The sequence below is a fragment of the Oncorhynchus masou genome, chromosome 1 (genome assembly GCF_036934945.1).
Source record: "Oncorhynchus masou masou isolate Uvic2021 chromosome 1, UVic_Omas_1.1, whole genome shotgun sequence".
In the NCBI taxonomy this organism is placed as follows: Eukaryota; Metazoa; Chordata; class Actinopteri; order Salmoniformes; family Salmonidae; genus Oncorhynchus; species Oncorhynchus masou.
The window spans coordinates 72,832,426-72,854,474 of NC_088212.1; the positions used below are offsets into that span (position 1 = coordinate 72,832,426).

Genomic DNA, 22,049 nt, shown 5'->3' on the forward strand with positions numbered 1-22,049 from the left:
TAATGGCTTGGTTTTTGCTTTGACATGCACTGTCAATTGTGGCACCTTACAAGTGTGTGCCTTTCCAAATCATGTCCAATCAATTGAATTTACCACAAGTGGACTCCAATAAAGTTGTAGAAACAGCTCAAGGATGATAAATGGAAACAGGATGCAGCTGAAACAGGATGCAACTGAGTTCAATTTCGAGTCTCATAGCAAAGGGTCTGAATACTTATGTAAATAAAGTATTTATTTTTTTATAAATGTGCAACAATTTCCAAAAACCTGTTTTCACTTTGTCATTCTGGGGTATTGTGTGTAGATTGCCGAGTTTTTTTTTTTTTAAATTGAATCAATTTTAGAATCAGACTGTAAAGTAACAACATGTGGAAAAAGTCAAGGGGTCAGAATACTTTCCAAAGGCACTGTATAGGCCTAGACTACGATGGGAAGCGGGGCAGGAGTATCTGTCAACACTATTTAATATACTCTTAGTTAAATTCAGGTTTGGTATTTTCTGTGGTCTTTACTCAACAGGTGTCTTTCAAAACGTTCTCTAACCCCACTCAAAAGAGAACAAGAGGAAGACTACAATGACTAATTGTATACCAAACAAATGTGAAAATGTCAAGGTCTACAACAGGTCACGTTTTGTGTGTGCTGTATAGATAGATCTCTTATTTTGTAAGCCGCAGAACAGTCCAGATGGGTGAAACTGTCCATTATGCTGTGGTGCTGAACTTTTTATAGGGATGAGTAGTTGGGATTGTGTTTTTTTAAATGTAGTTTATGTACAGTATATGATATGACATCGATATGAAAACCCTTAGACCTGGGATGTTTTGCTGTTGGTGTAGGCTGTATGATAGGCTTACATTTCCCTCATGGCAATTTGCCAGCAGTCACAACTACACCAACAGTACCTCATTATTAAAGTCTACTGATTCCCTTCGTGAAAGTGAATATTTTGTAATCATCAGTGTGTGACATTAATGTGAGATTAGTTGTATAACCATTACCATGTTACATTTAGGCATATAGTTGTGATACTCCTCCCCCCACCCCATCCCCACCCCCTCCTTCCACTCAGTGTTCATAAATACTGAGGCGCCTTGTGCTTTGAGTGAGAGGTATATAGGTATATCATAGCAGCTACCGCAGCAGTGGACTGCCTTACTTATTCTCACTAAAACATATCAATCTAAGGACTTTGACATGTATTCAAACAAGATTGACGGGCCGCGCAGAGGAAGGTCTTTCGACTCTATGAGTTCTTCATTGCACACTTGTTACGAGGAAAAGCAACTGAATAATGAGGTAAATTAAATTTATATTGGAAGTAAATAACTGGCTAAACTAAACGAAATTATTTTCCATGGAACAATACAAATGAACAGTCATTTTACGTTGAATTGTCTTTTATTTTGTAAGCTTTTGGCAAAGGCTTGAATAATCAAACATGATGCATTTTACTTTCGACTTCATTTATCACACATAAATGATTTACTTTTGTTGCGCCAATCTGTAATCTTACCCTCCACTTCATTAGTTAATTTATTTTCTGTTCTTATCAGAGTTTTCCTCTCCACTCTGGTTAAGTTTAGCTAGCTCTCTTATGTGTGACCTAACCCTAACCCACCTAAATCTGGAGACAAATGAGATGCGTAGCCTACGTCATACAATAAGGAGGTCATTGCAAAATACATTATAGCAAAGTGAAATAAAGGTGCACGCAGTCATAACTTTTCAGAACGCTTACACCGCAGAACTTCGCAGACATCAGACTAGATAAAATAAGTTATTTGTCTGTGTTCACTACGAGCCACTGCATCTTGATTTAGGCATATTATTGAGATATTAACTAAAACCACGCAAGTAATGATTGATAAGACTGTGCACGTTTGTGTACAACATGTTGATTTTAATTGTATTTCCTGTCAATAAATGTACATTTTATTTAGATTAATTAGCCTATTCCAAAAATATTTATAATATTCTGATGATTGACATAGACTGTCCCCAAAAGACATTTGGCATCAACTGAAATGAAACCGACAAAATCAACAATTTGAACACCTAAAGATGATAAGAGAATACGTCCAGGATATGTTCCCTTGATGGATTTATTGCTGCGCTGAAAGTAGCCATCTATAATCCCGGGTTGGATTTGGATTGGAGAGCGCTATCATTCGTCACCAAATGCGATTACTGCTGCAGATCTCTTTACAATGAGACAGACACAACTCAGCATTGCCAAAATACATTTTGCCTACGGGAAAAAAAATCGACAGTTTAACGCGTCCAATCTATAGGCTAATTAAGTGTGTGGTATTTAGACCTAACGATATCAGTCTAAATTGTGATATTATTTTGTCCCTATACTTTATTTTCAGTCACAGTTTTGAAGTTGCATTTGAATGCAGCCAAGTGTAGTCGCTGTCCAGTGCTGAAATCTCGAAGTAGCCTGATTAGGTGGGGTATTCAGTTTAAGTTCAGCTGCAGTGAATACTGTAATGGTTTACTCTTAACCCTCCGGTTGAGTTCGTTTCATGTTAATTAATTCTGTGTTCCTGGTCCAAAATGACCGCCCCATTATATCTGATTATAAATTCATAATAATACATATTATCACCTAATGTTGTGTTCGAAGTTTTTTAAATGTATGGCCTGTAGGCCTCATTGACCTGAGCTCATAAAACTCGTTTTTGAGTAATAAAAACATAATGTATGGATTATTTTGACTATAACAAATACTCAAATACTCCTCCTTACCAGTGTCATGATCAAAGATATGATCAAGAGCCTCACATACAGTATATCGTTTGGCATTTGTGCTGCCACAGAATGAATTGTGAGCAAGGCCTCAAAAAAGATTGATATACCAGAGCTGCGAGAAAAGTTAAAGATTATTATTGAAACAATGTTGCGATTGTTTGTCAGAATGCCAACAGGTGTGGTTGCTGTGGGGAAAATATTCTATTCCCGTGGGGGTTGCCATGGAAGCCAAGAAGGGGAGTGAGGTGTGTGTGTGTGTGTGTGTGTGTGTGTGTGTGTGTGTGTGTGTGTGTGTGTGTGTGTGTGTGTGTGTGTGTGTGTGTGTGTGTGTGTGTGTGTGTGTGTGTGTGTGTGTGTGTGTGTGTGTGTGTGTGTGTGTGTGAGTGCGTGTGTGTGTGTGCTCAAACACACATGCATGTGGTAGTCTGGGAGAGGAAGTGTGTCCATCTGATGAATGGGCATGTGCCTGAACTAAATTTTATACACTAATTGTAATCTCACACCCATTTCTAATGGGAACGCCACAGGTGTACAAAAGTTAAATAAAACACAGAAAATGTCAGGAAAATTATCAAAATGTATTTTGTGTGTTCAGATGTGCTGTGTGGACGAATTCATGGAACCTTATGACAATCAGATTAAATGAACTACATTTTTCAGAGAGAAACTTGAAAATCGGTCCAATTCGACCAGAACACAGCAGGAGGGTTAATTTACACTTTGGTGAGCTTTGGTTGTGTAAATACATTGTTTGATTTAGTTGCCCTTTCTTTGTGAGGCTAGCAAACTCTTGTTCAAATACAGCTCTTAGCACAGGATATTGAACAAATCCGTAGGCCTATCAGTCCATCTAAAACGCAGCTTACCCTTTCAAACAAATTGTTGTCGGAGGTGATTGTGCTTTTCCAAAACAATTAACTTCCTTTTCAGCCTTGATAAATGGTGTATCATAGCCCAAAACACTGCCTTACTTTCCACAAATAGGCCTTGCCAGCTCCGAGGTTTGTTTTTCATTAATATTTTCACTCGCTTTCCCAACAGATGAAAAAGTGTACCTTCAGCAAGATCGACGAGAACAAGGACAACAAAAGTTCATCTTGGGAGAATGGTCGCTCTTTAGAAAAGGGTCGCACGGCCATCGCCTTTTCCCTCAAGAATGAAGTTGGCGGGCTCGTTAAGGCGCTAAAACTTTTTCAAGTAAGGTTGAATATTTTAAAGTAGGCTATCACATACCAAACAGGTGATGGTAGACACCAGTGTTGGGAAGTAGTCAACTACATGTAGTTCAACTAGCAATTTAACTACATTTTGCAGTAGTTTGGTGGTAGTTGAACTCAATTCAAATCTTGATAGTGTTTTCATTACTTAATAACTTTTTGGGGGGCATGTAGCGGTGAAGCTAAGTACCGGGACAACAGACTACTTTTTTGTTGCAAAAATGAAATATGTGTGAAGTAGGCAATCATTTCCTTTCTTTTTCAGTATTTGACTTGCCTAATTCTCACTTAAAACATAGTTTTTGTGTTTAATAGGCTAAATTACACATTCTGTTAACATCTGACTCCAAAGTGATCTATCTTGCAACTTGTAGTCTATGACATTTCAGATTTAGATATGATAATTTATTAAGAAGTAGTTTGGATGTAGTTAACACATTTTTCTAAGTAACTTTAGTTAATTGAACTATATTTTCTTAAGGGTAGCTTTAGTGTGGCTTAATTAACTCCCTCCAGTGTGAAGTAATTGGTAGCTTTGTAAACTATTTTTTCAGAGTAACTTTCCCAACACTGGTAGAGACATTATCATGCACATCAGATACATGACATAACTTTAAATGTCTTGTTATTATAATCATCACCAGGAGAATCACGTCAACCTTGTTCACATCGAGTCCCGAAAATCGAGGCGGCGGGGCTCAGAATTTGAGATCTTTGTTGACTGTGACAGCGGCCACGAGCAACTCAAGGAGCTCACTGAGCTGCTACATAAGCATGCCGCCAACGTAGTTGATATGGACCATGACCAACCTGACAATTCCAGCCTGCCTGAAGAAGGTAGGCCCAGCTGCTACTTTTGAAATAATTTCAGTCCTTAAAGTCTAGCCACGTAGGCTTATTATCTATTACCAGACTAATTACCTCGGCGTGTAGCGAAAGAGAGTCTTCCGGATTGTTGTACGAGGTTACTGAAGGGTCAGTGCTATCCGGAATCCTTGGGACATTCCTACCCCACACCCTAACCTTAACCCCTACCCTTACCCGAACCATAACCATATCCCTTACCTATCCATAACCCTAACCCTTACCTTAACCATTTTAAATGTAAACTTCAGTGAGGTAGGGATGTCCCAAGGATCCCAAATAGCCCAGACATGACTAAAATCTAGTGTGGAGGCCATCCCAGATCATCCCATGTTTTTTTTGTTTCAGACACTGGAGATATCCCCTGGTTCCCAAAGAAAATCTCAGACCTGGACATGTGTGCTAACCGTGTCTTGATGTATGGCTTAGACCTGGATGCTGATCACCCAGTAGGCATACCTTCTAATATGCTCTGGTCAATGGCTTTACATTCTAGTTGCAAGCTTGTCTGACCATAGATGTCCTATAATTATTTTTAAATAAACATGTTTAATGAGTGTGGCAGTCACACTCCTTTTGTAGAGACAGAATAGTGTTGGAAAGACAGAAGGAGTCAAAGGGCAGTGGGCCTGATTTGAATCCATGCTGACTCTGGTATACATGTGTGCCAGGGTCAGCGGCTTAAACCCCTAGACCACCATAGGCCACAAGATATCCAATAATTCATAATATAGGATCTCTATGTCTCAGACTCTCACTGACCTACTGAAACAGGAGGCAAACCTGTGACAATGGTACAACTATCAAAGCCAGTTAGAACTATACTGACTGCATTAGAGTGGCAGATGGAGGATTAGACTAATACTTCTATTGTGATAAGCGGCACACTTACGGAATAGCCACTCAGTAAGTCAGTGCATGAGTTGCTGTCACACCTCAATTACTTATCTTTTCTGTCTGCAGGGCTTCAAGGACAACGTCTACCGCAAAAGAAGGAAACACTTTGCTGATCTTGCCATGAGCTACAAACAGTAGGTCATATTATCATGCTATGTGAGATCTGATTTAGAAAGCTATGATGCTATGTGTATTTAATACTTTAATGTCCTAATGCACACAGGTATAGCTAGACATTTCTACTGTATTTAAAAAAAAGTAGCCTTTATTCAACGAGGCAAGTCAGTTAAGAACAAATTCTTATTTACAATGACGGCCTAGGAACAGTGGGTTAACTGCCTGTTCAGGGGCAGAACAACACACTTTTCATTGTAGTGCTACTCTCTTTCATTATATTTCTGTTTCTCTCTTTCTCCCTCTCTTTTAGTGGGAATCCAATTCCGCATATCGAGTTCACAGAGGAGGAGGTGAAGACCTGGGGTGTGGTGTATCGGGAGCTCAATAAGCTGTATCCAACCCATGCTTGCCGGGAGTACCTGAAGAACCTGCCACTGCTCTCCAAGCACTGTGACTGCAGGGAGGACAACATCCCCCAGCTGGAAGATGTGTCACACTTCCTCAGAGGTGAGACAGGCAGAGTCTGCCGCTGTACATGACACCACACAGTCTCATTCAGTCTGATGCTTATCAGCATAATGAAGGCTATTGTAAAATGAAAAGTGTGGATTTAGGGGTATCAAATTAGATGTTGCTGAATGTGTCGTGGCCTTTTACTTGAGAAAAACGTATGTGTGTGTTTCATCAGAGCGCACAGGCTTTATCATTCGGCCCGTGGCAGGTTACCTCTCCCCAAGAGACTTTCTGGCAGGTTTGGCTTTCCGGGTTTTCCACTGCACTCAGTATGTTCGCCACAGCTCTGACCCTCTCTACACACCTGAGCCGTAAGTACCCCTTGACACATGTTACATTAATAAGTAGAAGTTAGTCTAGGCAAATGTTAATTTACTTTCATTGTTGAATATAAATCCATCTGATGTTGAGTATATCAGTGTGATGTTCATAGTCACATACTGTAAACATAGCAGTACGTCACCATACCAAAAACCATCATAGAGGAACATAGAGTATCATTCCATACAAAGAGCCTGTATTTGATTGAACAAGCCTGGCCTGTCACACCCCTAAGCAAACTTAACACTTCCAGCTGATTGCAACTCAAAAGGGCATTTTCCACAGCTACAGTCCAGCATGAGATAGGTACTCAAAGGTGCTTCTGCATACATAATCATTCAAATCAAATCAAATCAAATTTTATTGGTCACATACACATGGTTAGCAGATGTTATTGTGAGTGTAGCGAAATGCTTGTGTTTCTAGTTCTGGCAGTGCAGCAATGTCTAACAAGTAATATCTAACAATTTCACAACAAATACCTAATGGAATAAGGAATGGAATGGAATAAGAATATATAAATATATGGATGAGCAATGACAGAGCGGCATAGGCTAAGACGCAATAGATCGTATAGAATACAGTATATACAGTTGAAGTCGGAAGTTTACATACACTTAGGTTGGAGTCATCGAAACTCGTTTTTCAACCACTCCACAAATTTCTTGTTAACAAACTATAGTTTCGGCAAGTCGGTTAGGACATCTACTTCATGCATGACACAAGTCATTTTTCCAACAATTGATTATTTCACTTATAATTCACTGTATCACAATTCCAGTGGGTCAGAAGTTTACATACACTAAGTTGACTGTGCCTTTAAACAGCTTGTAAAATTCCAGAAAATTATGTCATGGCTTTAGAAGCTTCTGAGGCTAATTTACATCATTTGAGTCAATTGGAGGTGTACCTGTGGATGTATTTAAAGGCCTACCTTCAAGCTCAGTGCCTCTTTGCTTGACATCATGGGAAAATCAAAAGAAATCAGCCAAGACCTTCACACTATAGACCTCCAGAAGTCTGGTTCATACCTTGGAGCAATTTCCATACGCCTGAAGGTACCACGTTCATCTGTACAAATAATATTACACAAGTATAAACACCATGGGACCACGCAGCTGTCATACCGCTCAGGAAGGAGACACATTCTGTCTCCTAGAGATGAATGTATTTTGGTGCAAAAAGTGCAAATCAATCCCAGAACAACAGCAAAGGACCTTGTGAAGATGCTGGAGGAAACCGGTACAAAAGTATCTATATTCACAGTAAAACAAGTTCTATATCGACATAACCTGAAAGGCCACTAGGCAAAAAGAAGCCACTGCTCCAAAACCGCCATTAAAAAGCCCGACTACGGTTTGCAACTGCACGTGTGGACAAAGATCGTACTTAATGGAGAAATGTCCTCTGGTCTGATGAAACAAAAATAGAACTGTTTGGCCATAATGATCATCGTTATGTTTGGAGGAAAAAGGGGAAGGCTTGCAAGCCGAAGAACACCATCCCAACCGTAACGCACGGGGATGGCAGCATCGTGTTGTGGGGGTGCTTTGCTGCAGGAGGGGCTGGTGCACTTCACAAAATAGATGGCATCATGAGGAAGGAAAATGATATGGATATATTGAAGCAATGACTCCAAGCATACTTCCAAAGTTGTGGCAAAATGGCTTAAGGACAACAAAGTCAAGGTATTGGAGTGGCCATCACAAAGCCCTGACCTCAATCATATAGACATTGTGTGAGCCGAACTGAAAAAGCATATGCGAGCAAGGAGGCCTACTAACCTGACTCAGTTACACCAGCTCTGTCAAGAGGAATGGGCCAAAATTCACCCAACTTATTGTGGGAAGCTTGTGGAAGGCTACCAAAAAGGTTTGATCCAAGTTAAACAATTTAAAGGCAATGCTATCCAACTACTAATTGAGTGTATGTAAACTTCTGACCCACTGGGAATGTGATGAAAGAAATAGAAGTATAAATAAATAATTCTCTCTACTCTTATTCTCACATTTCACATTCTTAAAATAAAGTGGTGATCCTAACTGACCTAAGACAGGGAATTTTTACTTGTATTAAATGTCAGGAATTGTGAAAAACTGAGTTGAAATGTATTTGGCTAAGGTGTATGTAAACTTCCGTCTTCATCTGTACATATGAGAAGAGTAATGCAAGATATGTAAACATTATTCAAGTGGTATTATTAAAGTGATTGGGGTTCCATTTATTAAAGTGGCCAATGATTTCAAGTCTATGTAGGCAGCAGCCTCTCTGATGGCTGTTTAACAGACTGATGGCCTTGAGATAAAAGCTGTTTTTCAGTCTCTCAGTCCCAGCTTTGATGCACCTGTACTGACCTCACCTTCTGGATGGTAGCGGGGTAAACAGGCAGTGGCTCGGGTGGTTGTTGTCCTTGATGATCTTTTAAGCCTTCCTGTGACATTGGGTGCCGTAGGTGTCCTGGAGAGCAGGTAGTTTGCCCCTGGTGATGCGTTGTGCAGACCGCACCAGCCTCTGGAGAGCCCCACAGTTGTGGGCGGTGCAGTTGCTGTACCAGGCAGTGATACAACCTGACAGAATGCTCTCAATTGTGCATCTGTAAACACTTTGGAGTGTGCTAGGTGACAAGACATATTTCTTAAGCATCCTGAGGTTGAAAAGGCGCTGTTGCGCTTTCTTCACCACACGGTCTGTGTGGGTAGACCATTTCAGTTTGTCAATGATGTGTACACCGAGGAACTTAAAACTTTCCACCTTCCCCACTACTGTCCCCTTGATGTGGATAGGGTGGTTGATTGTTTCAAAAATCTAATGGAAGAACACTTGGTTACACTGTCACAAAGTTGCACATGTCTGCCCATTGGCTTCACAATCAACATACTGTATGTATGTGTGTGTTTATGTGTGCATTACAGAGACACATGTCATGAGCTGTTGGGTCATGTCCCTCTGCTGGCAGAGCCTAGTTTTGCCCAGTTCTCCCAGGAGATAGGTCTGGCTTCTCTGGGGGCCTCAGAAGAGTCTGTCCAGACGCTGGCCACCGTAAGTGCTGTTTCCATTATAACAATATCCAAACACTGTGCTTGAATTTAACTGTTTTTCTTGTCTAACTGATATATTCAAACGTTGTTGTCTTTTTGTGTTTTTGTTTTGCAGTGTTACTTTTTCACAGTAGAGTTTGGCCTGTGTAAACAGGAGGGAAAGATGAGAGCCTACGGCGCAGGACTTCTCTCCTCTATCAGTGAGCTGAAGGTAAAAGTATTTCATATTCATTTTAATATTCAAACACCATTTAAAGTGTAAAAACACCATCTGATGCAAAGGAAAAATCCTAAGATAATTTTTTTCCCTCATACAGCATGCACTCTCCGACAATGCAAAGATCATGCCCTTTGACCCCAAGGTCACCTGCAAGCAGGAGTGCATAATCACTACATTCCAAGACGTCTACTTTGTGTCAGAGAGCTTTGAAGAGGCCAAAGTCAAGATGAGGTAGGTCAATTGTGACCTTACATTCCTGGCTGTTCTGTGGGCAGATAAACTGTTAGTGGGCTAATAAACTATTCTTTTACCTTTCCAAACCATGGCTGTGTTATGTTTTCGTCATCATCTGTTCTTATGCACACAGGGAGTTTGCCAAAACCATCAAGCGTCCGTTTACAGTGAGGTACAACCCGTACACCCACAGTGTGGACGTGCTGAAGGACACATCCAGTATCAACAGCATGGTGGAGGATCTGAGACATGAACTAGACATCGTGGCCGACGCCCTACAGCGCCTTAACAAACACTATGCTGTCTGACTAGCCTGCCTGGCCTTTATACGTTGCAAAATTCTGGTAACTTTCCCAACATTTCTAGGTAGTCCCGAAATCCCGGTTGGACAGAATCAGGGGGAAACAAGCAAGAAATATGATATCCTCCAACCAGTATTTTTGGAAAACATGGGAATTTTCAGAAATGTTGCAACCATATACCTGACACAGCCCTGTACAGCTGTCTGTAGTTGTCTACCACCTGATCCTTACCAAGCAGCTCACTGCTTTAATCCTACTCACTGATATCCCCAAACAGCCTTTTACCTACAAAATAAATAACTCTTAAAATTCAAATGTTATATTAACTTTATTCAATTATTAACCAGTAGTTTACTTTAAAATTCAATACATTTTTGGGTTTGTCATGTGAATAATAATATTGACTAAGGATGATTAGAATGTGACCGAAACGGACCTTTCCTTGGCTCTTGCTTATAATTACTGATATTCTCTTGTTTTTCATATGCAGTATTTCTTTTCTTTTGAAGGTTCTCTTAATGCAACAGTAGTCTTATAGATATTGTATTGTACTCTATTGGCATAAACCGTTTCAATAAGTGTGTGAATGTGCTAGTGTGGATGTAAAGTTACATGCTTGCATGTATATTGAGTGACAGTCTATACATGTATTATCACATTGCACAAAGCATAGGGATGTGGTAGTATTATATAATTGTGTGTGTGTGTGTGCATGTGCGTGTACCTTATCGACCTTCTGCTGCTACTACTGTTGACCTCCAGTTGTCTATTTATCATAAGATGTTCAAGGAAGGAATTTATGTGCATGTATCAGTGTTTGGAAGATGACATGAATGTACTTCTATTGAAAATCTTTAATTTGTGTAAAAGGATCCCTGGTAAACCAATCCTTGCATTGGGAAGTGGTTGTCAGCATTCTGGGCTTTGAGCTATGGGGAAATATTTACGGTAGTTTCTTTGTTCTGTTTTTCTCTCATTAAATACTCCATGTTCACACACTGTGTTATACTATGTGCTATGATTGCTAATAATAATACTCATCATTATCATAAAAATTTCCTTAGAGAACACATAAAAAGCTAGATACATCCAGGAGGATATATATAAAAGCAACATGTTTCATGAGCTGAAATAAAATATCCCATAAATGTTCCATACACACAAAGTTTATTTCTCAATTTTGTGCACAAATTTGTTTACATCCCTTTTAGTGAGCATTTTTCACTGGTGAGGACATTTTTCATGTCCTCACCGGGGTCTTGACCTGATTGCAGTTTTGTATCAGAACTGAATTTAGTGTGCAAATGCTCACCTTCGATGGCCACTGGCATGCTGGAGAAGTGTATTCTTCACGGATGAATCCCGATTTCAACTGTACCTGGCAGATGGAAGATAGTGTGTGTGGCGTCATGTGGGTGAGTGGTTTGCCGATGTCAATGTTGTGAACAGAGTACCCCATGGTGGTGGTGGGGTTATGGTATGGGCAGGCATAAGCTACGGACAACGAACACAACTGCATTTTCTCAATGGCAATTTCAATGCACAGAGATACTGTGACGAAATCCTAAGGCCCATTGTCGTGCCATTCATCCACCGCCACCACCTCATGTTTCAGCATGATAATGCACAGCCCCATGTCGCAAAGATCTGTACACAATTCCTAGATTCTGAAAATGTCCCAGTTCTTCCATGGCCTGCGTACTCACCAGACATGTCACCCATTGAGCATTGATGCTCTGGCTTGACGTGTACAACATCGTGTTCCAGTTCCCGCCAATATCCAGCAACTTCGCACAGCCATTGAAGATGTGTGGGACAACATTCCACAGGCCACAAGCAGCAGCCTGATCAACTCTATGCAAAGGACATGTGTCGCACTGCATGAGGCAAATGGTGGTCACACCAGAAACTGACTGGTATATGTGGTATATGTGACCAACAGACACATATCTGTATTCTCAGTCATGTGAAATCCATAGATTAGGGCCTAATTAATTTATTTGAATTGACTGATTTCCTTATATGAACTGTAGCCCAGTAAAATTATTGAAATTGTTGAATGTTGCGTTTATATTTTTGTTCAGTATAACTACCTTTAAAGTAAGCTAAAAAATGCCTCAAGCAACACAGAGTTAGATTGCGATTGTTTAACATAGACGCTCTAGTCTTCACTGGTTGCAATATAAATCAATGGCCAGAGGGGGGAGGGATTGTATAACTTTATGGAAAAATACTAACTCTCACACGTGGCAAGAGGGGTCAACCTTGGTTATGGCCTCGTAGCATTTGTGCAATGAGTTGTTTTTCAAAGTTATGATGAGGCTACAATCGGCATCACATCGAACAGGCACTATATGCATTAATTGCATATGGAGTGTTTGTTATCAAGACACACCCCACACATTGGGGTATTGATCAGATTGAGAATGCAGGATGGACAGGAAGTCATAAGGTGGTTTGATGCAGGATCAGGTGGGGTAGACATCTATCTCACTGCTGTGATAGTGCTTTTCCCCCATACTCCTAGGATATACTATTGCAAACATGGAGGACATGTTAGTTTGGTCATGTTGCATAGGCAGTGCCGATGAGAGAGAATGCGAATATAATTAAAGAGAAGTATCGCTCGCCCTCAACTCAGATGATTGCCTATAGGTTGATTTAAAAGGGAGAATGTGTGTGAAATGTCTGTGTATTTATATGAGCTGATACTGAATATGTCAGTGTCCACGGCCCTGCCTATGCCTCTGTGTGTCTGCATTTGGCATGCATGCACATGTGGGTGTGTGTACATTCCTCCACACTTTGTATTTATGATATGTGTCTGATTTGGCACATATCTCATATGTATAAACTGCACTCCACACTATTCTACAGTATCTTAGTCACTTTTAAATTGTGTTTACATATTGCATCACCCATTTCATACTGTATGTATAAACTGTATTGTATTCTACACCACCCCACTGACTGTTAAACAGCCATCTCCAGAGGCTGCTGCCTATAGACATAGACTAGGAATCACTGGCCACTTTAAGGAAATGGAACACTAGCCACTTTAATAATGTTTCCGTATCTTGCATTACTCATCTCATACTGTATATGTATATATATTCCTAATCCATTCCTTACTTAGATTTACATGTATTCTGGGTATATGTTGTGAAACTGTTAGATATTACTTGTTTGATATTACTGCACTGTCGGAGCTAGAGGCACAAGCATTTCACTCCACCCGCAATAACATCTGCTAAACACGTGTATGTGACCAATACAATTTAATTTGATTTCCTCACCAGTAGTTGAAAAACCAAACATGTGATGTCATCCAGAGAAACAGAACCTCTCTCCAGAGACTAATCTATAGGGAAGACCAGGAGGACAGTAAAACGAAATGTTCTTGTGTGTGTGTAATCAACATTTGCCATAGTGTTTGTGTGACACACTGTTCTCTCTTTTTATGTGTGGATTGGATTCATATGATTATGCAGGGCTTTATATAGCTGTACACAACTCCCTCCATACTGTTATGCCCCAACATCTGTGAAGATCCTATGCCACCTGGAAGAGCGAGAAGCAGAACGACACGTAGGCAATGCCACAATGTGACAACCACACAACTAGTATGAGTTTGTTTTATTTCTATGGTGGCAACAGCAAAAACAAGGGATCTGGAAAGACTGCTATGCTGAAAAAGGAACGAATGATCACTGGAGGAGTGACACAGAGGGAGGAAATAAGGAAGGTTTGGAGACAACGGAGACACAGGGAGGGCATAGCATGGCCTGAATGTGTAACGTATACTTGCAGAACGTAGTGACATCATGTCAACTCCTATGCTTTAAAACCGGACAAAAAGGGAAATTCTTTCTAGATAATTGACTTCCTCTTGTTTGCTCATAATGAGACAACTTGAAGGCTGCACCTCTAAAAGCTAAAAGCATTGTATTTGGGACAAATCATTCCCTAAACCCTAAACCTCAACTGCATTTCATAATGAATAATGGGGATCCATAATAAATACAAATACACACTTTCTGCACCAGACATGCCACCAGGGTCTTTTCACAGTCCCCAGGTCCAGAACAAATTCAAGGAAATGTACAGTATTATACAGAACCATGATTGCATGGAACTCCCTTCCATCTTATATAGCTCAACTGAACAGCCATCCTGGTTTCAAAAAACAAATAAAGCAACACCTCACAGCACAACGCCTCTCCCCCATGTGACCTACTTGTTGTGTGTTTGTACTGACATGAATGTGTAACTGATAGATGTACACACTAGATGTTAATGTTTTTAAATGTATGTCAATTGGAAAGTCTTTTGTCTGTAATGTCTTTTTCATTATGTGTCGGACACCAGTAAGACTAGTGGGGATTCTAATAAAATGTCAAATAGAAATCTGGAAGTACGCATTTCACTGTAAGGTCTACCTGTTGTATTCGGCACACGTGACAAATAAAATTTGATTTGATTTGATGTGGATTATCAATCTGATTTGTTCTTGCGTGACCTCAAGACCATAATCATCACCATTCATCTCAGGTACGCACACACACACACACACACACACACACACACACACACACACACACACACACACACACACACACACACACACACACACACACACACACACACACACACACACACACACACACACACACAGACAGGATTAACGATAGAGGCCTCTCTTCACTCTGATGTGTGCCTTGCCAGGTCTCCTCCCTCTACTGAGGTGAGGTATTTATGGTCATGAACAACAGATGCTCAGGGTCCAAGTCCTCAACTGTATATTCATTACTGATCTGCCCTTGTCTTCTCCCGCCATCTCTGCCCTGAACACATGACACCAACAGTGAATGAGCACTCTGTAACCTCCATGGCCTCCACACTCTGTAACCTCCATGGCCTCCACACTCTGTGACCTCCATGGCCTCCACACTCTGTGACCTCCATGGTCTCCACACTCTGTAACCTCCATGGCCTCCACACTCTGTAACCTCCATGGCCTCCACACTCTGTGACCTCCATGGCCTTCACACTCTGTAAACTCCATGGCCTCCACACTCAAGGAAGGGCGCTGATCAATACATTTAACATGAATATGTGTTTATTCACCATATTTGCCCTTGTCAAGGTTATCCTCTCATGAGTGAGCATTATATGAATCCCCAATGACATGTTGTTTCAAATGTGTTTCAAAGCCTCATAAACATCCAAGATTCCGCTGACTGGGGACTGACTGGGGATTGACTTGGGACTGACTGGGGACTGACTGGGGACTGACTTGGGACTGACTTGGGACTGACTGGGGACTGACTTGGGACTGACTGGGGACTGACTTGGAACTGACTGGGGGCTGACTGGGGACTGACTGGGGACTGACTTGGGACTGACTGGGGGCTGACTGGGGACTGACTTGGGACTGACTGGGGGCTGACTGGGGACTGACTGGGGACTGACTGGGGACTGACTTGGGACTGACTGGGGACTGACTGGGGACTGACTTGGGACTGACTGGGGGCTGACTGGGGACTGACTTGGGACTGACTTGGGACTGACTGGGGACTGACTGGGGACTGACTGGGGACTGACTTGGGACTGACTGGGGACTGACTTGGGACTGACTGGGGACTGACTGGGGACTGACTGGGGACTGACTGGGGACTGACTTGGGACTGACTGGGGACTGACTGGGGACTGACTTGGGACTGACTTGGGACTGACTGGGGACTGACTGGGGACTGACTTGGGACTGACTGGGGACTGACTTGGGACTGACTGGGGAGTGACTGGGGACTGACTTGGGACTGACTGGGGGCTGACTGGGGACTGACTTGGGACTGACTTGGGACTGACTGGGGACTGACTGGGGACTGACTGGGGACTGACTTGGGACTGACTGGGGGCTGACTGGGGACTGACTGGGGACTGACTTGGGACTGACTGGGGGCTGACTTGGGACTGACTTGGGACTGACTGGGGACTGACTGGGGACTGACTTGGGACTGACTGTGGGCTGACTGGGGACTGACTGGGGACTGACTGGGGACTGACTTGGGACTGACTGGGGGCTGACTGGGGACTGACTTGGGACTGACTTGGGACTGACTGGGGGCTGACTTGGGACTGACTTGGGACTGACTGGGGACTGACTGGGGACTGACTTGGGACTGACTGGGGGCTGACTGGGGACTGACTGGGGACTGACTGGGCACAAAAGACTTCAGAACTTTGAATGTTAAACAAACACAGTTTTCTTGCCACTCACTATGAATGAACTAATCATAACTCCCGACAAGACCAAAGTAGGAGCACAGCAATCAAAACAGACATGTTCAAACATGCCCTGGCAGCAGGTCAGATTCTGCAGGCTCATGGTCTGAGCTTTTTGGTCTATTTTCTACCCTGTCCATGGTTTCTTCATATAGCTCCAGGTTCACATTTCCCCCTTCCAGCTCTCTAGGAGACTTGCTCTAACCTCCTTAATATCCATCACCTGCCTTGCATAGCTGGCCTGACTAAGCAGTTATGAAGGTTTAATTGCCTAGCATTAAAATTGTTCCTCCCCTGTTCCATCCTCCTGCATGGTGTGACAGGGGAGGAAGAGGAAGTGACTGCAGACAGCATTGGGTTCTGGAACCGCAAAGCTCAAAGCATTATGGTTTAATGCTAACTCTGCCACTACACAGACACTAAATTGTGTGCAGGTTTTTATTCCAGCCCAACAGTAACAAGTCTGGTTCAAACACTTAACTTACCATGGTATTCTTCGTGGGCTACAAGAACTTTCTTCCCATCTCCTTTTCTACTTTCTGCTATTTCCCTCCCTGGCTATTGCACTCTCTGTACTCCTCTTCTCTAGCGCCATCTAACGGCCACATGTGTCCTTACAGTACACCATGGAGATAGATAGAGGACTCTTTTTTTCACATTTATTTAACCAGGTAGGCCAGTTGAGAACCAATTCTCATTTACAACTGCGACCTGGCCAAGATAAAGCAAAGCAGTGCGACAAAAACAACAACACAGAGTTACACATAAACAAACATACAGTCAATAACACAATAGAAAAGTCTATGTACAGTGTGTGCAAATGTAGAAGAGTAGGGAGGTAAGACAATAAATAGGCCATGGAGGCGAAATAATTACAATTTAGCATTAACACTGGAGTGATAGATGTGCAGATGATGATGTGCAAGTAGAGATATTGGGGTGCAAAAGAGCAAGAGAATAAGTAAAAATATGAGGATGAGGTAGTTAGGTGTGCTATTTACAGATTGGCTGTGTACAGGTACAGTGATCGGTAAACTGCTCTGTCAGCTGACGCTTAACGTTAGAGAGGGAGATATAGACTCCAGCTTCAGTGATTTTTGCTATTTGTTCCAGTAATTGGCAGCAGAGAACTGGAAGGAAAGGCGGCCAAAGGAAGTGTTGGCTTTGGGGTGACCAGTGAAATATACCTGCTGGAGCGTGTGCTACGTGTGGGTGCTGCTATAGGTGACCAGTGAGCTGAGATAAGACGGGGCTTTACCTAGCAAAGACTCATTAGATGACCTGGAGCCAGTGGGTTTGGTGATGAATGTGTAGTGAGGGCCAGCCAACGAGAGCATACAGGTCACAGTGGTGGGTAGTATATGGGCCTTTGGTGACAAAACAGATGGCACTGTGATAGACTACATCCAGTTTGCTGAGTAGAGTGTTGGAGGCTATTATGCAAATGACATCGCCGAAGTCAAGGATCGGTAGGATAGTCCGTTTTACGAGGGTATGATTGGCAGCGTGAGTAAAGGAGGCTTTGTTTGCGAAATAGGAAGCTGATTCTAGATTTAATGTGAGTCTGGAAGGAGAGTTTACAGTCTAACCACATATTCTAATTCATATTCACATATTGAGTCAGAACCGTCCAGAGTAGTGATGCTAGTCGGACGGGAGGGTCCGGGCAGCAATCGTTTGAAGAGCATACACACCGTTGGAGGCCAGGGAAGGAGTGTTGTATGGCATTGAAGCTCATTTGAAGGTTTGTTAACACGGTGTCCAAATAAAATCCAGATGTATACAGAATGGTGTTGTCTGCGTAGAGGTGGATCAGAGAATCACCAGCAGCAAGAGCGACATCATTGATGTATACAGAGAAAAGAGTCGGCCCAAGAATTGAACCCTGTGGCACCCCCATAGAAACTGCCAGAGGTCCGGACAACACTGAACTCTATCTGAGAAGTAGTTGGTGAACCAGGCGAGGCAGTCATTTGAGAAGCCAAGGCTATTGCGTCTGCCGATAAGAATGCGGTGATTGTCAGAGTCGAAAGCCTTGGCCAGGTCAATGAAGACGGCTGCACAGTACTGTCTTTTATCGATGGCGGTTATGATATCGTTTAGGACCTTGAGCGTGGCTGAGGTGCACCCATGACCAGCTCGGAAACCAGATTGCATAGTGGAGAAGGTACGGTGGGATTCGAAATGGTCGATAATCTGTTTGTTAACTTGGCTTTCAAAGATTTTAGAAAAGCAGGGCAGGATGGATATAGGTCTATAACAGTTTGGGTCTAGAGCGTCTCGCCCTTTGAAGAGGGGGATGACCGCGGCATCTTTCCAATCTTTTGGGATCTCAGACGATACGGATAATTTTAGAAGGAGAGGGTCCAGATTGTCTAGCCCGGCTGATTTGTAGGGATCCAGATTTTGCAGGTCTTTCAGAACATCAACTGTCTGGATTTGGGTGAAGGAGAAGCGGGGGGGACTTGGGCAAGTTTCTGCAGAGGGTGCTGAGATGTTGGCCGGGGTAGGGGTAGCCAGGTGGAAAGCATTGCCAGCCGTAGAAAAATGCTTATTTAAATGATCAATTATCATAGATTTATCGGTGGTGACAATGTTTCCTATCCTCAGTACAGTGGGCAGCTGGGAGGAGGTGCTCTTATTCTCCATGGACTCTACAGTGTCCCAAAACGCTTTGGAATTAGTGCTACAGGATGCACATTTCTGTTTGAAAAAGCTAGACTTAGCTTTCCTTACTGACTGAGTACATTGGTTCCTGACTTCCCTGAAAAGTTGCATGTCTCAGGGGCTATTCAATGCTAATGCAGAACGCCACAGGATGGACGTGCTGGTCAATGGGAGCCAGGTCTGGGGTGAACCAGGGGCTATATCTGTTCTTAGTTTTTTGAATGGGGGCATGCTTATTTAAGATGGTGAGGAAAGCACTTTTAAAGAGTGACCAGGCATCCTCTACTGACGGGATGAGGTCAATATCCTTTTCATCTTTATATCTGTGACATTATAGCATCTGTGACAGCATGGGCAGCGCCATTGAGGCTACAACCCAAAGGAATTCCCACCCATTCGACTACTTTGACTACTTCTAAATGGCAGAAGCATGGTGGAAGCCCTCAATGGCAATGTTCATGCCAAAATGGGTTATATCCATGATGAGTCTTCTATCGCTATGGCTCACATCCCTATGTTCCTCTCAGAGGAACAGTCAATGTGGTATACAGCAGCCGATTGGGAATACAGATCTGAGAGCTGTTATTTATAGTGCAGAAATAGGCAAAAGGGATGAGAGAGTCTCTTCTAGATGAGACAACGGTCTCAACTCCCTCTCCCTGCTTTCCTTCCCTCCCAGCCCAGAGAATGCAATCACTTAGTAACTGTCACAGAGTATCTACAAAACATGGGACAAACTTGTTTAAACTGCCATGCAAGTGGTAAAAGTGCTTATAGAGTTATGGGAACAGTTTAGAATCAGAAAACATGTGGCTCTTTCAATCCCACGAGACAGCTGTGTTTTTATTGAATGTACAGTACGCATGTAGTACAATATCTTTTTATATCAAATATGCGGCCATGTGGACAGAGTTACCAACAGCACAGCAGGTGTCCTGTTATAATGGGACATGCATAATAGTCTATGGTGTGTGTACATCTCTGTGTGACACTGTCAATCCTTTCCCGGTCTTACGAAAAAATGAAAAAAACCTTTGTGTGTACAACAGCACAATCATGACATAACACAAACAAAGATATTGAGAATGCTAAGCCACAGATGGGTAAAGTAAAGGAAATTATATCAATAGCCAGTGTGAAAACACAGAGAGACAGAAGGGAGACATCATCTACAGAGAGAGAGAGGGGGAGGGGGGGATAACAGAAATCATGTTGAATAAAGGGGTTGGGAAAATGTGCTGCCCTTGAGAGATGATCATGCTTGTGTTGCCTTGGTAACAAGCCATGTTAGGTAACTAGGTTGCCATGGTGCCTATTTCTGCCAGTGATGGAGACCTGGCCTTCCTGTCCATGATCAAAGCTCACCAGCACAGAAAGGCACTCATAACACTGGACTGCACAGTGCTGCCCTCCAGGGTAAATGTATTCAGCCATTCACTGGACTCAATTGAAATTAGGGCCAAACACCTGGAACATGTACAATAACTGCACCTGCATGTCCATTGGTGATATAATGTCGGGAAACATTTGGCAACGATACAGAGTAGATAATGACACAAAGAAATAAGCAACCAAACAACCTAATAAATAACCAAGCAAACACACAGCGAGACAGGTGGATGTCCTCAGTGTAATACAAAAAAGAGAAACATAACTTTTATACAATTTCAAATTAATTGTGTGAACACAGTACAGCACATTGAAAATAATGTATATTACGGAACCAGACACTCAAATGAGATTAACTAGCTAATTTACAAACAGTGTAATTGCCACACAGATTGATTCTACTCCAGTGATTCACAGGCCTTGATATGCTGCAGTGCTGTATATCAGAGCCCTGGTAGTTTGGCAAGACCCTAGTAATTCCCTGGCCCTGGCCCATTGTCAGAGTGCCATATAGAGTACACTGAACCACTAAATCATCTGGATAGGCTGATGGTAGTGACAGCTAAACAATAGAAACTATCTTGCCAAGTTCAATGGTATATGCTTTGCTTGTCTCACAGCCTCCACATTTATTTTTCAGGTGCATTTACTACTACTGTGGTTTTCTTGTAACTTTAACAGTGACTCAACCGTTGTAGGTGTGTTTGTGTGACCATGTGTGGGAGAGTTTCTCTGTTTATTTTCAGGTGCAGCACCTCTGAGGTCATATCGTATTCGTCTGGATACTGCTTAGGCTAAATGTGTATGTGTTAATCAGATTACTCTGACAGACTCTCCTCTCTCAAGGTGGTCTGACACAATCATCTGATTACATGTGTGCCAGTATGAACAACATTTTTGCCTCCAATGTTCTGATGTGTCCTCCCGTGCAGATGGTTTCCATGGGAACAGGACCAGAGCAGCAAGCCGAATGCAGAGAGAGTATATGAATGTAATAAACATTCAAAACATGCGCTGTTCAGATAGAAGTGTGTATGTGAGAGATAAAAAACAAGAAATGATTCACTAAAACAAAACATATAAGCACAAAGACAAACGGAGATCATTTATTTCATTACTTTTAAAATGTTATTTATGTGGTTCTTTTTGTAAGGACCATCCAGAAGAGCTCAGCTATAATACATATCTTGAAAGGGAACATAAGAATATGTACCTGTGTTGGTCGACA

General features: G+C 42.2%; 1 protein-coding gene across 1 annotated transcript; it reads left to right on the forward strand.

Annotated features, from left to right (window-relative positions):
* Positions 1-1,121: 1,121 nt before the first annotated feature.
* Positions 1,122-11,476, forward strand: LOC135503866 (tryptophan 5-hydroxylase 1-like). Its single transcript, XM_064922075.1, has 11 exons — positions 1,122-1,299; positions 3,799-3,954; positions 4,619-4,811; positions 5,187-5,287; positions 5,802-5,869; positions 6,163-6,359; positions 6,541-6,676; positions 9,599-9,725; positions 9,840-9,935; positions 10,042-10,175; positions 10,312-11,476. Exons 1-11 carry the CDS (start codon positions 1,198-1,200, stop codon positions 10,484-10,486), a joined length of 1,485 nt encoding a protein of 494 aa, XP_064778147.1. The 5' UTR covers positions 1,122-1,197; the 3' UTR covers positions 10,487-11,476.
* The last annotated feature ends 10,573 nt before the right edge of the window (positions 11,477-22,049 follow it).

Coding starts and splice junctions, on each gene's coding strand:
- LOC135503866 (XM_064922075.1), top strand. CDS start 1,198: ATGTATTCAAACAAGATTGACGGGCCGCGCAGAGGAAGGTCTTTCGAC. Junction 1,300..3,798: donor AAAAGCAACTGAATAATGAG/GTAAATTAAATT, acceptor CTTTCCCAACAG/ATGAAAAAGTGTACCTTCAG. Junction 3,955..4,618: donor AGGCGCTAAAACTTTTTCAA/GTAAGGTTGAAT, acceptor AATCATCACCAG/GAGAATCACGTCAACCTTGT.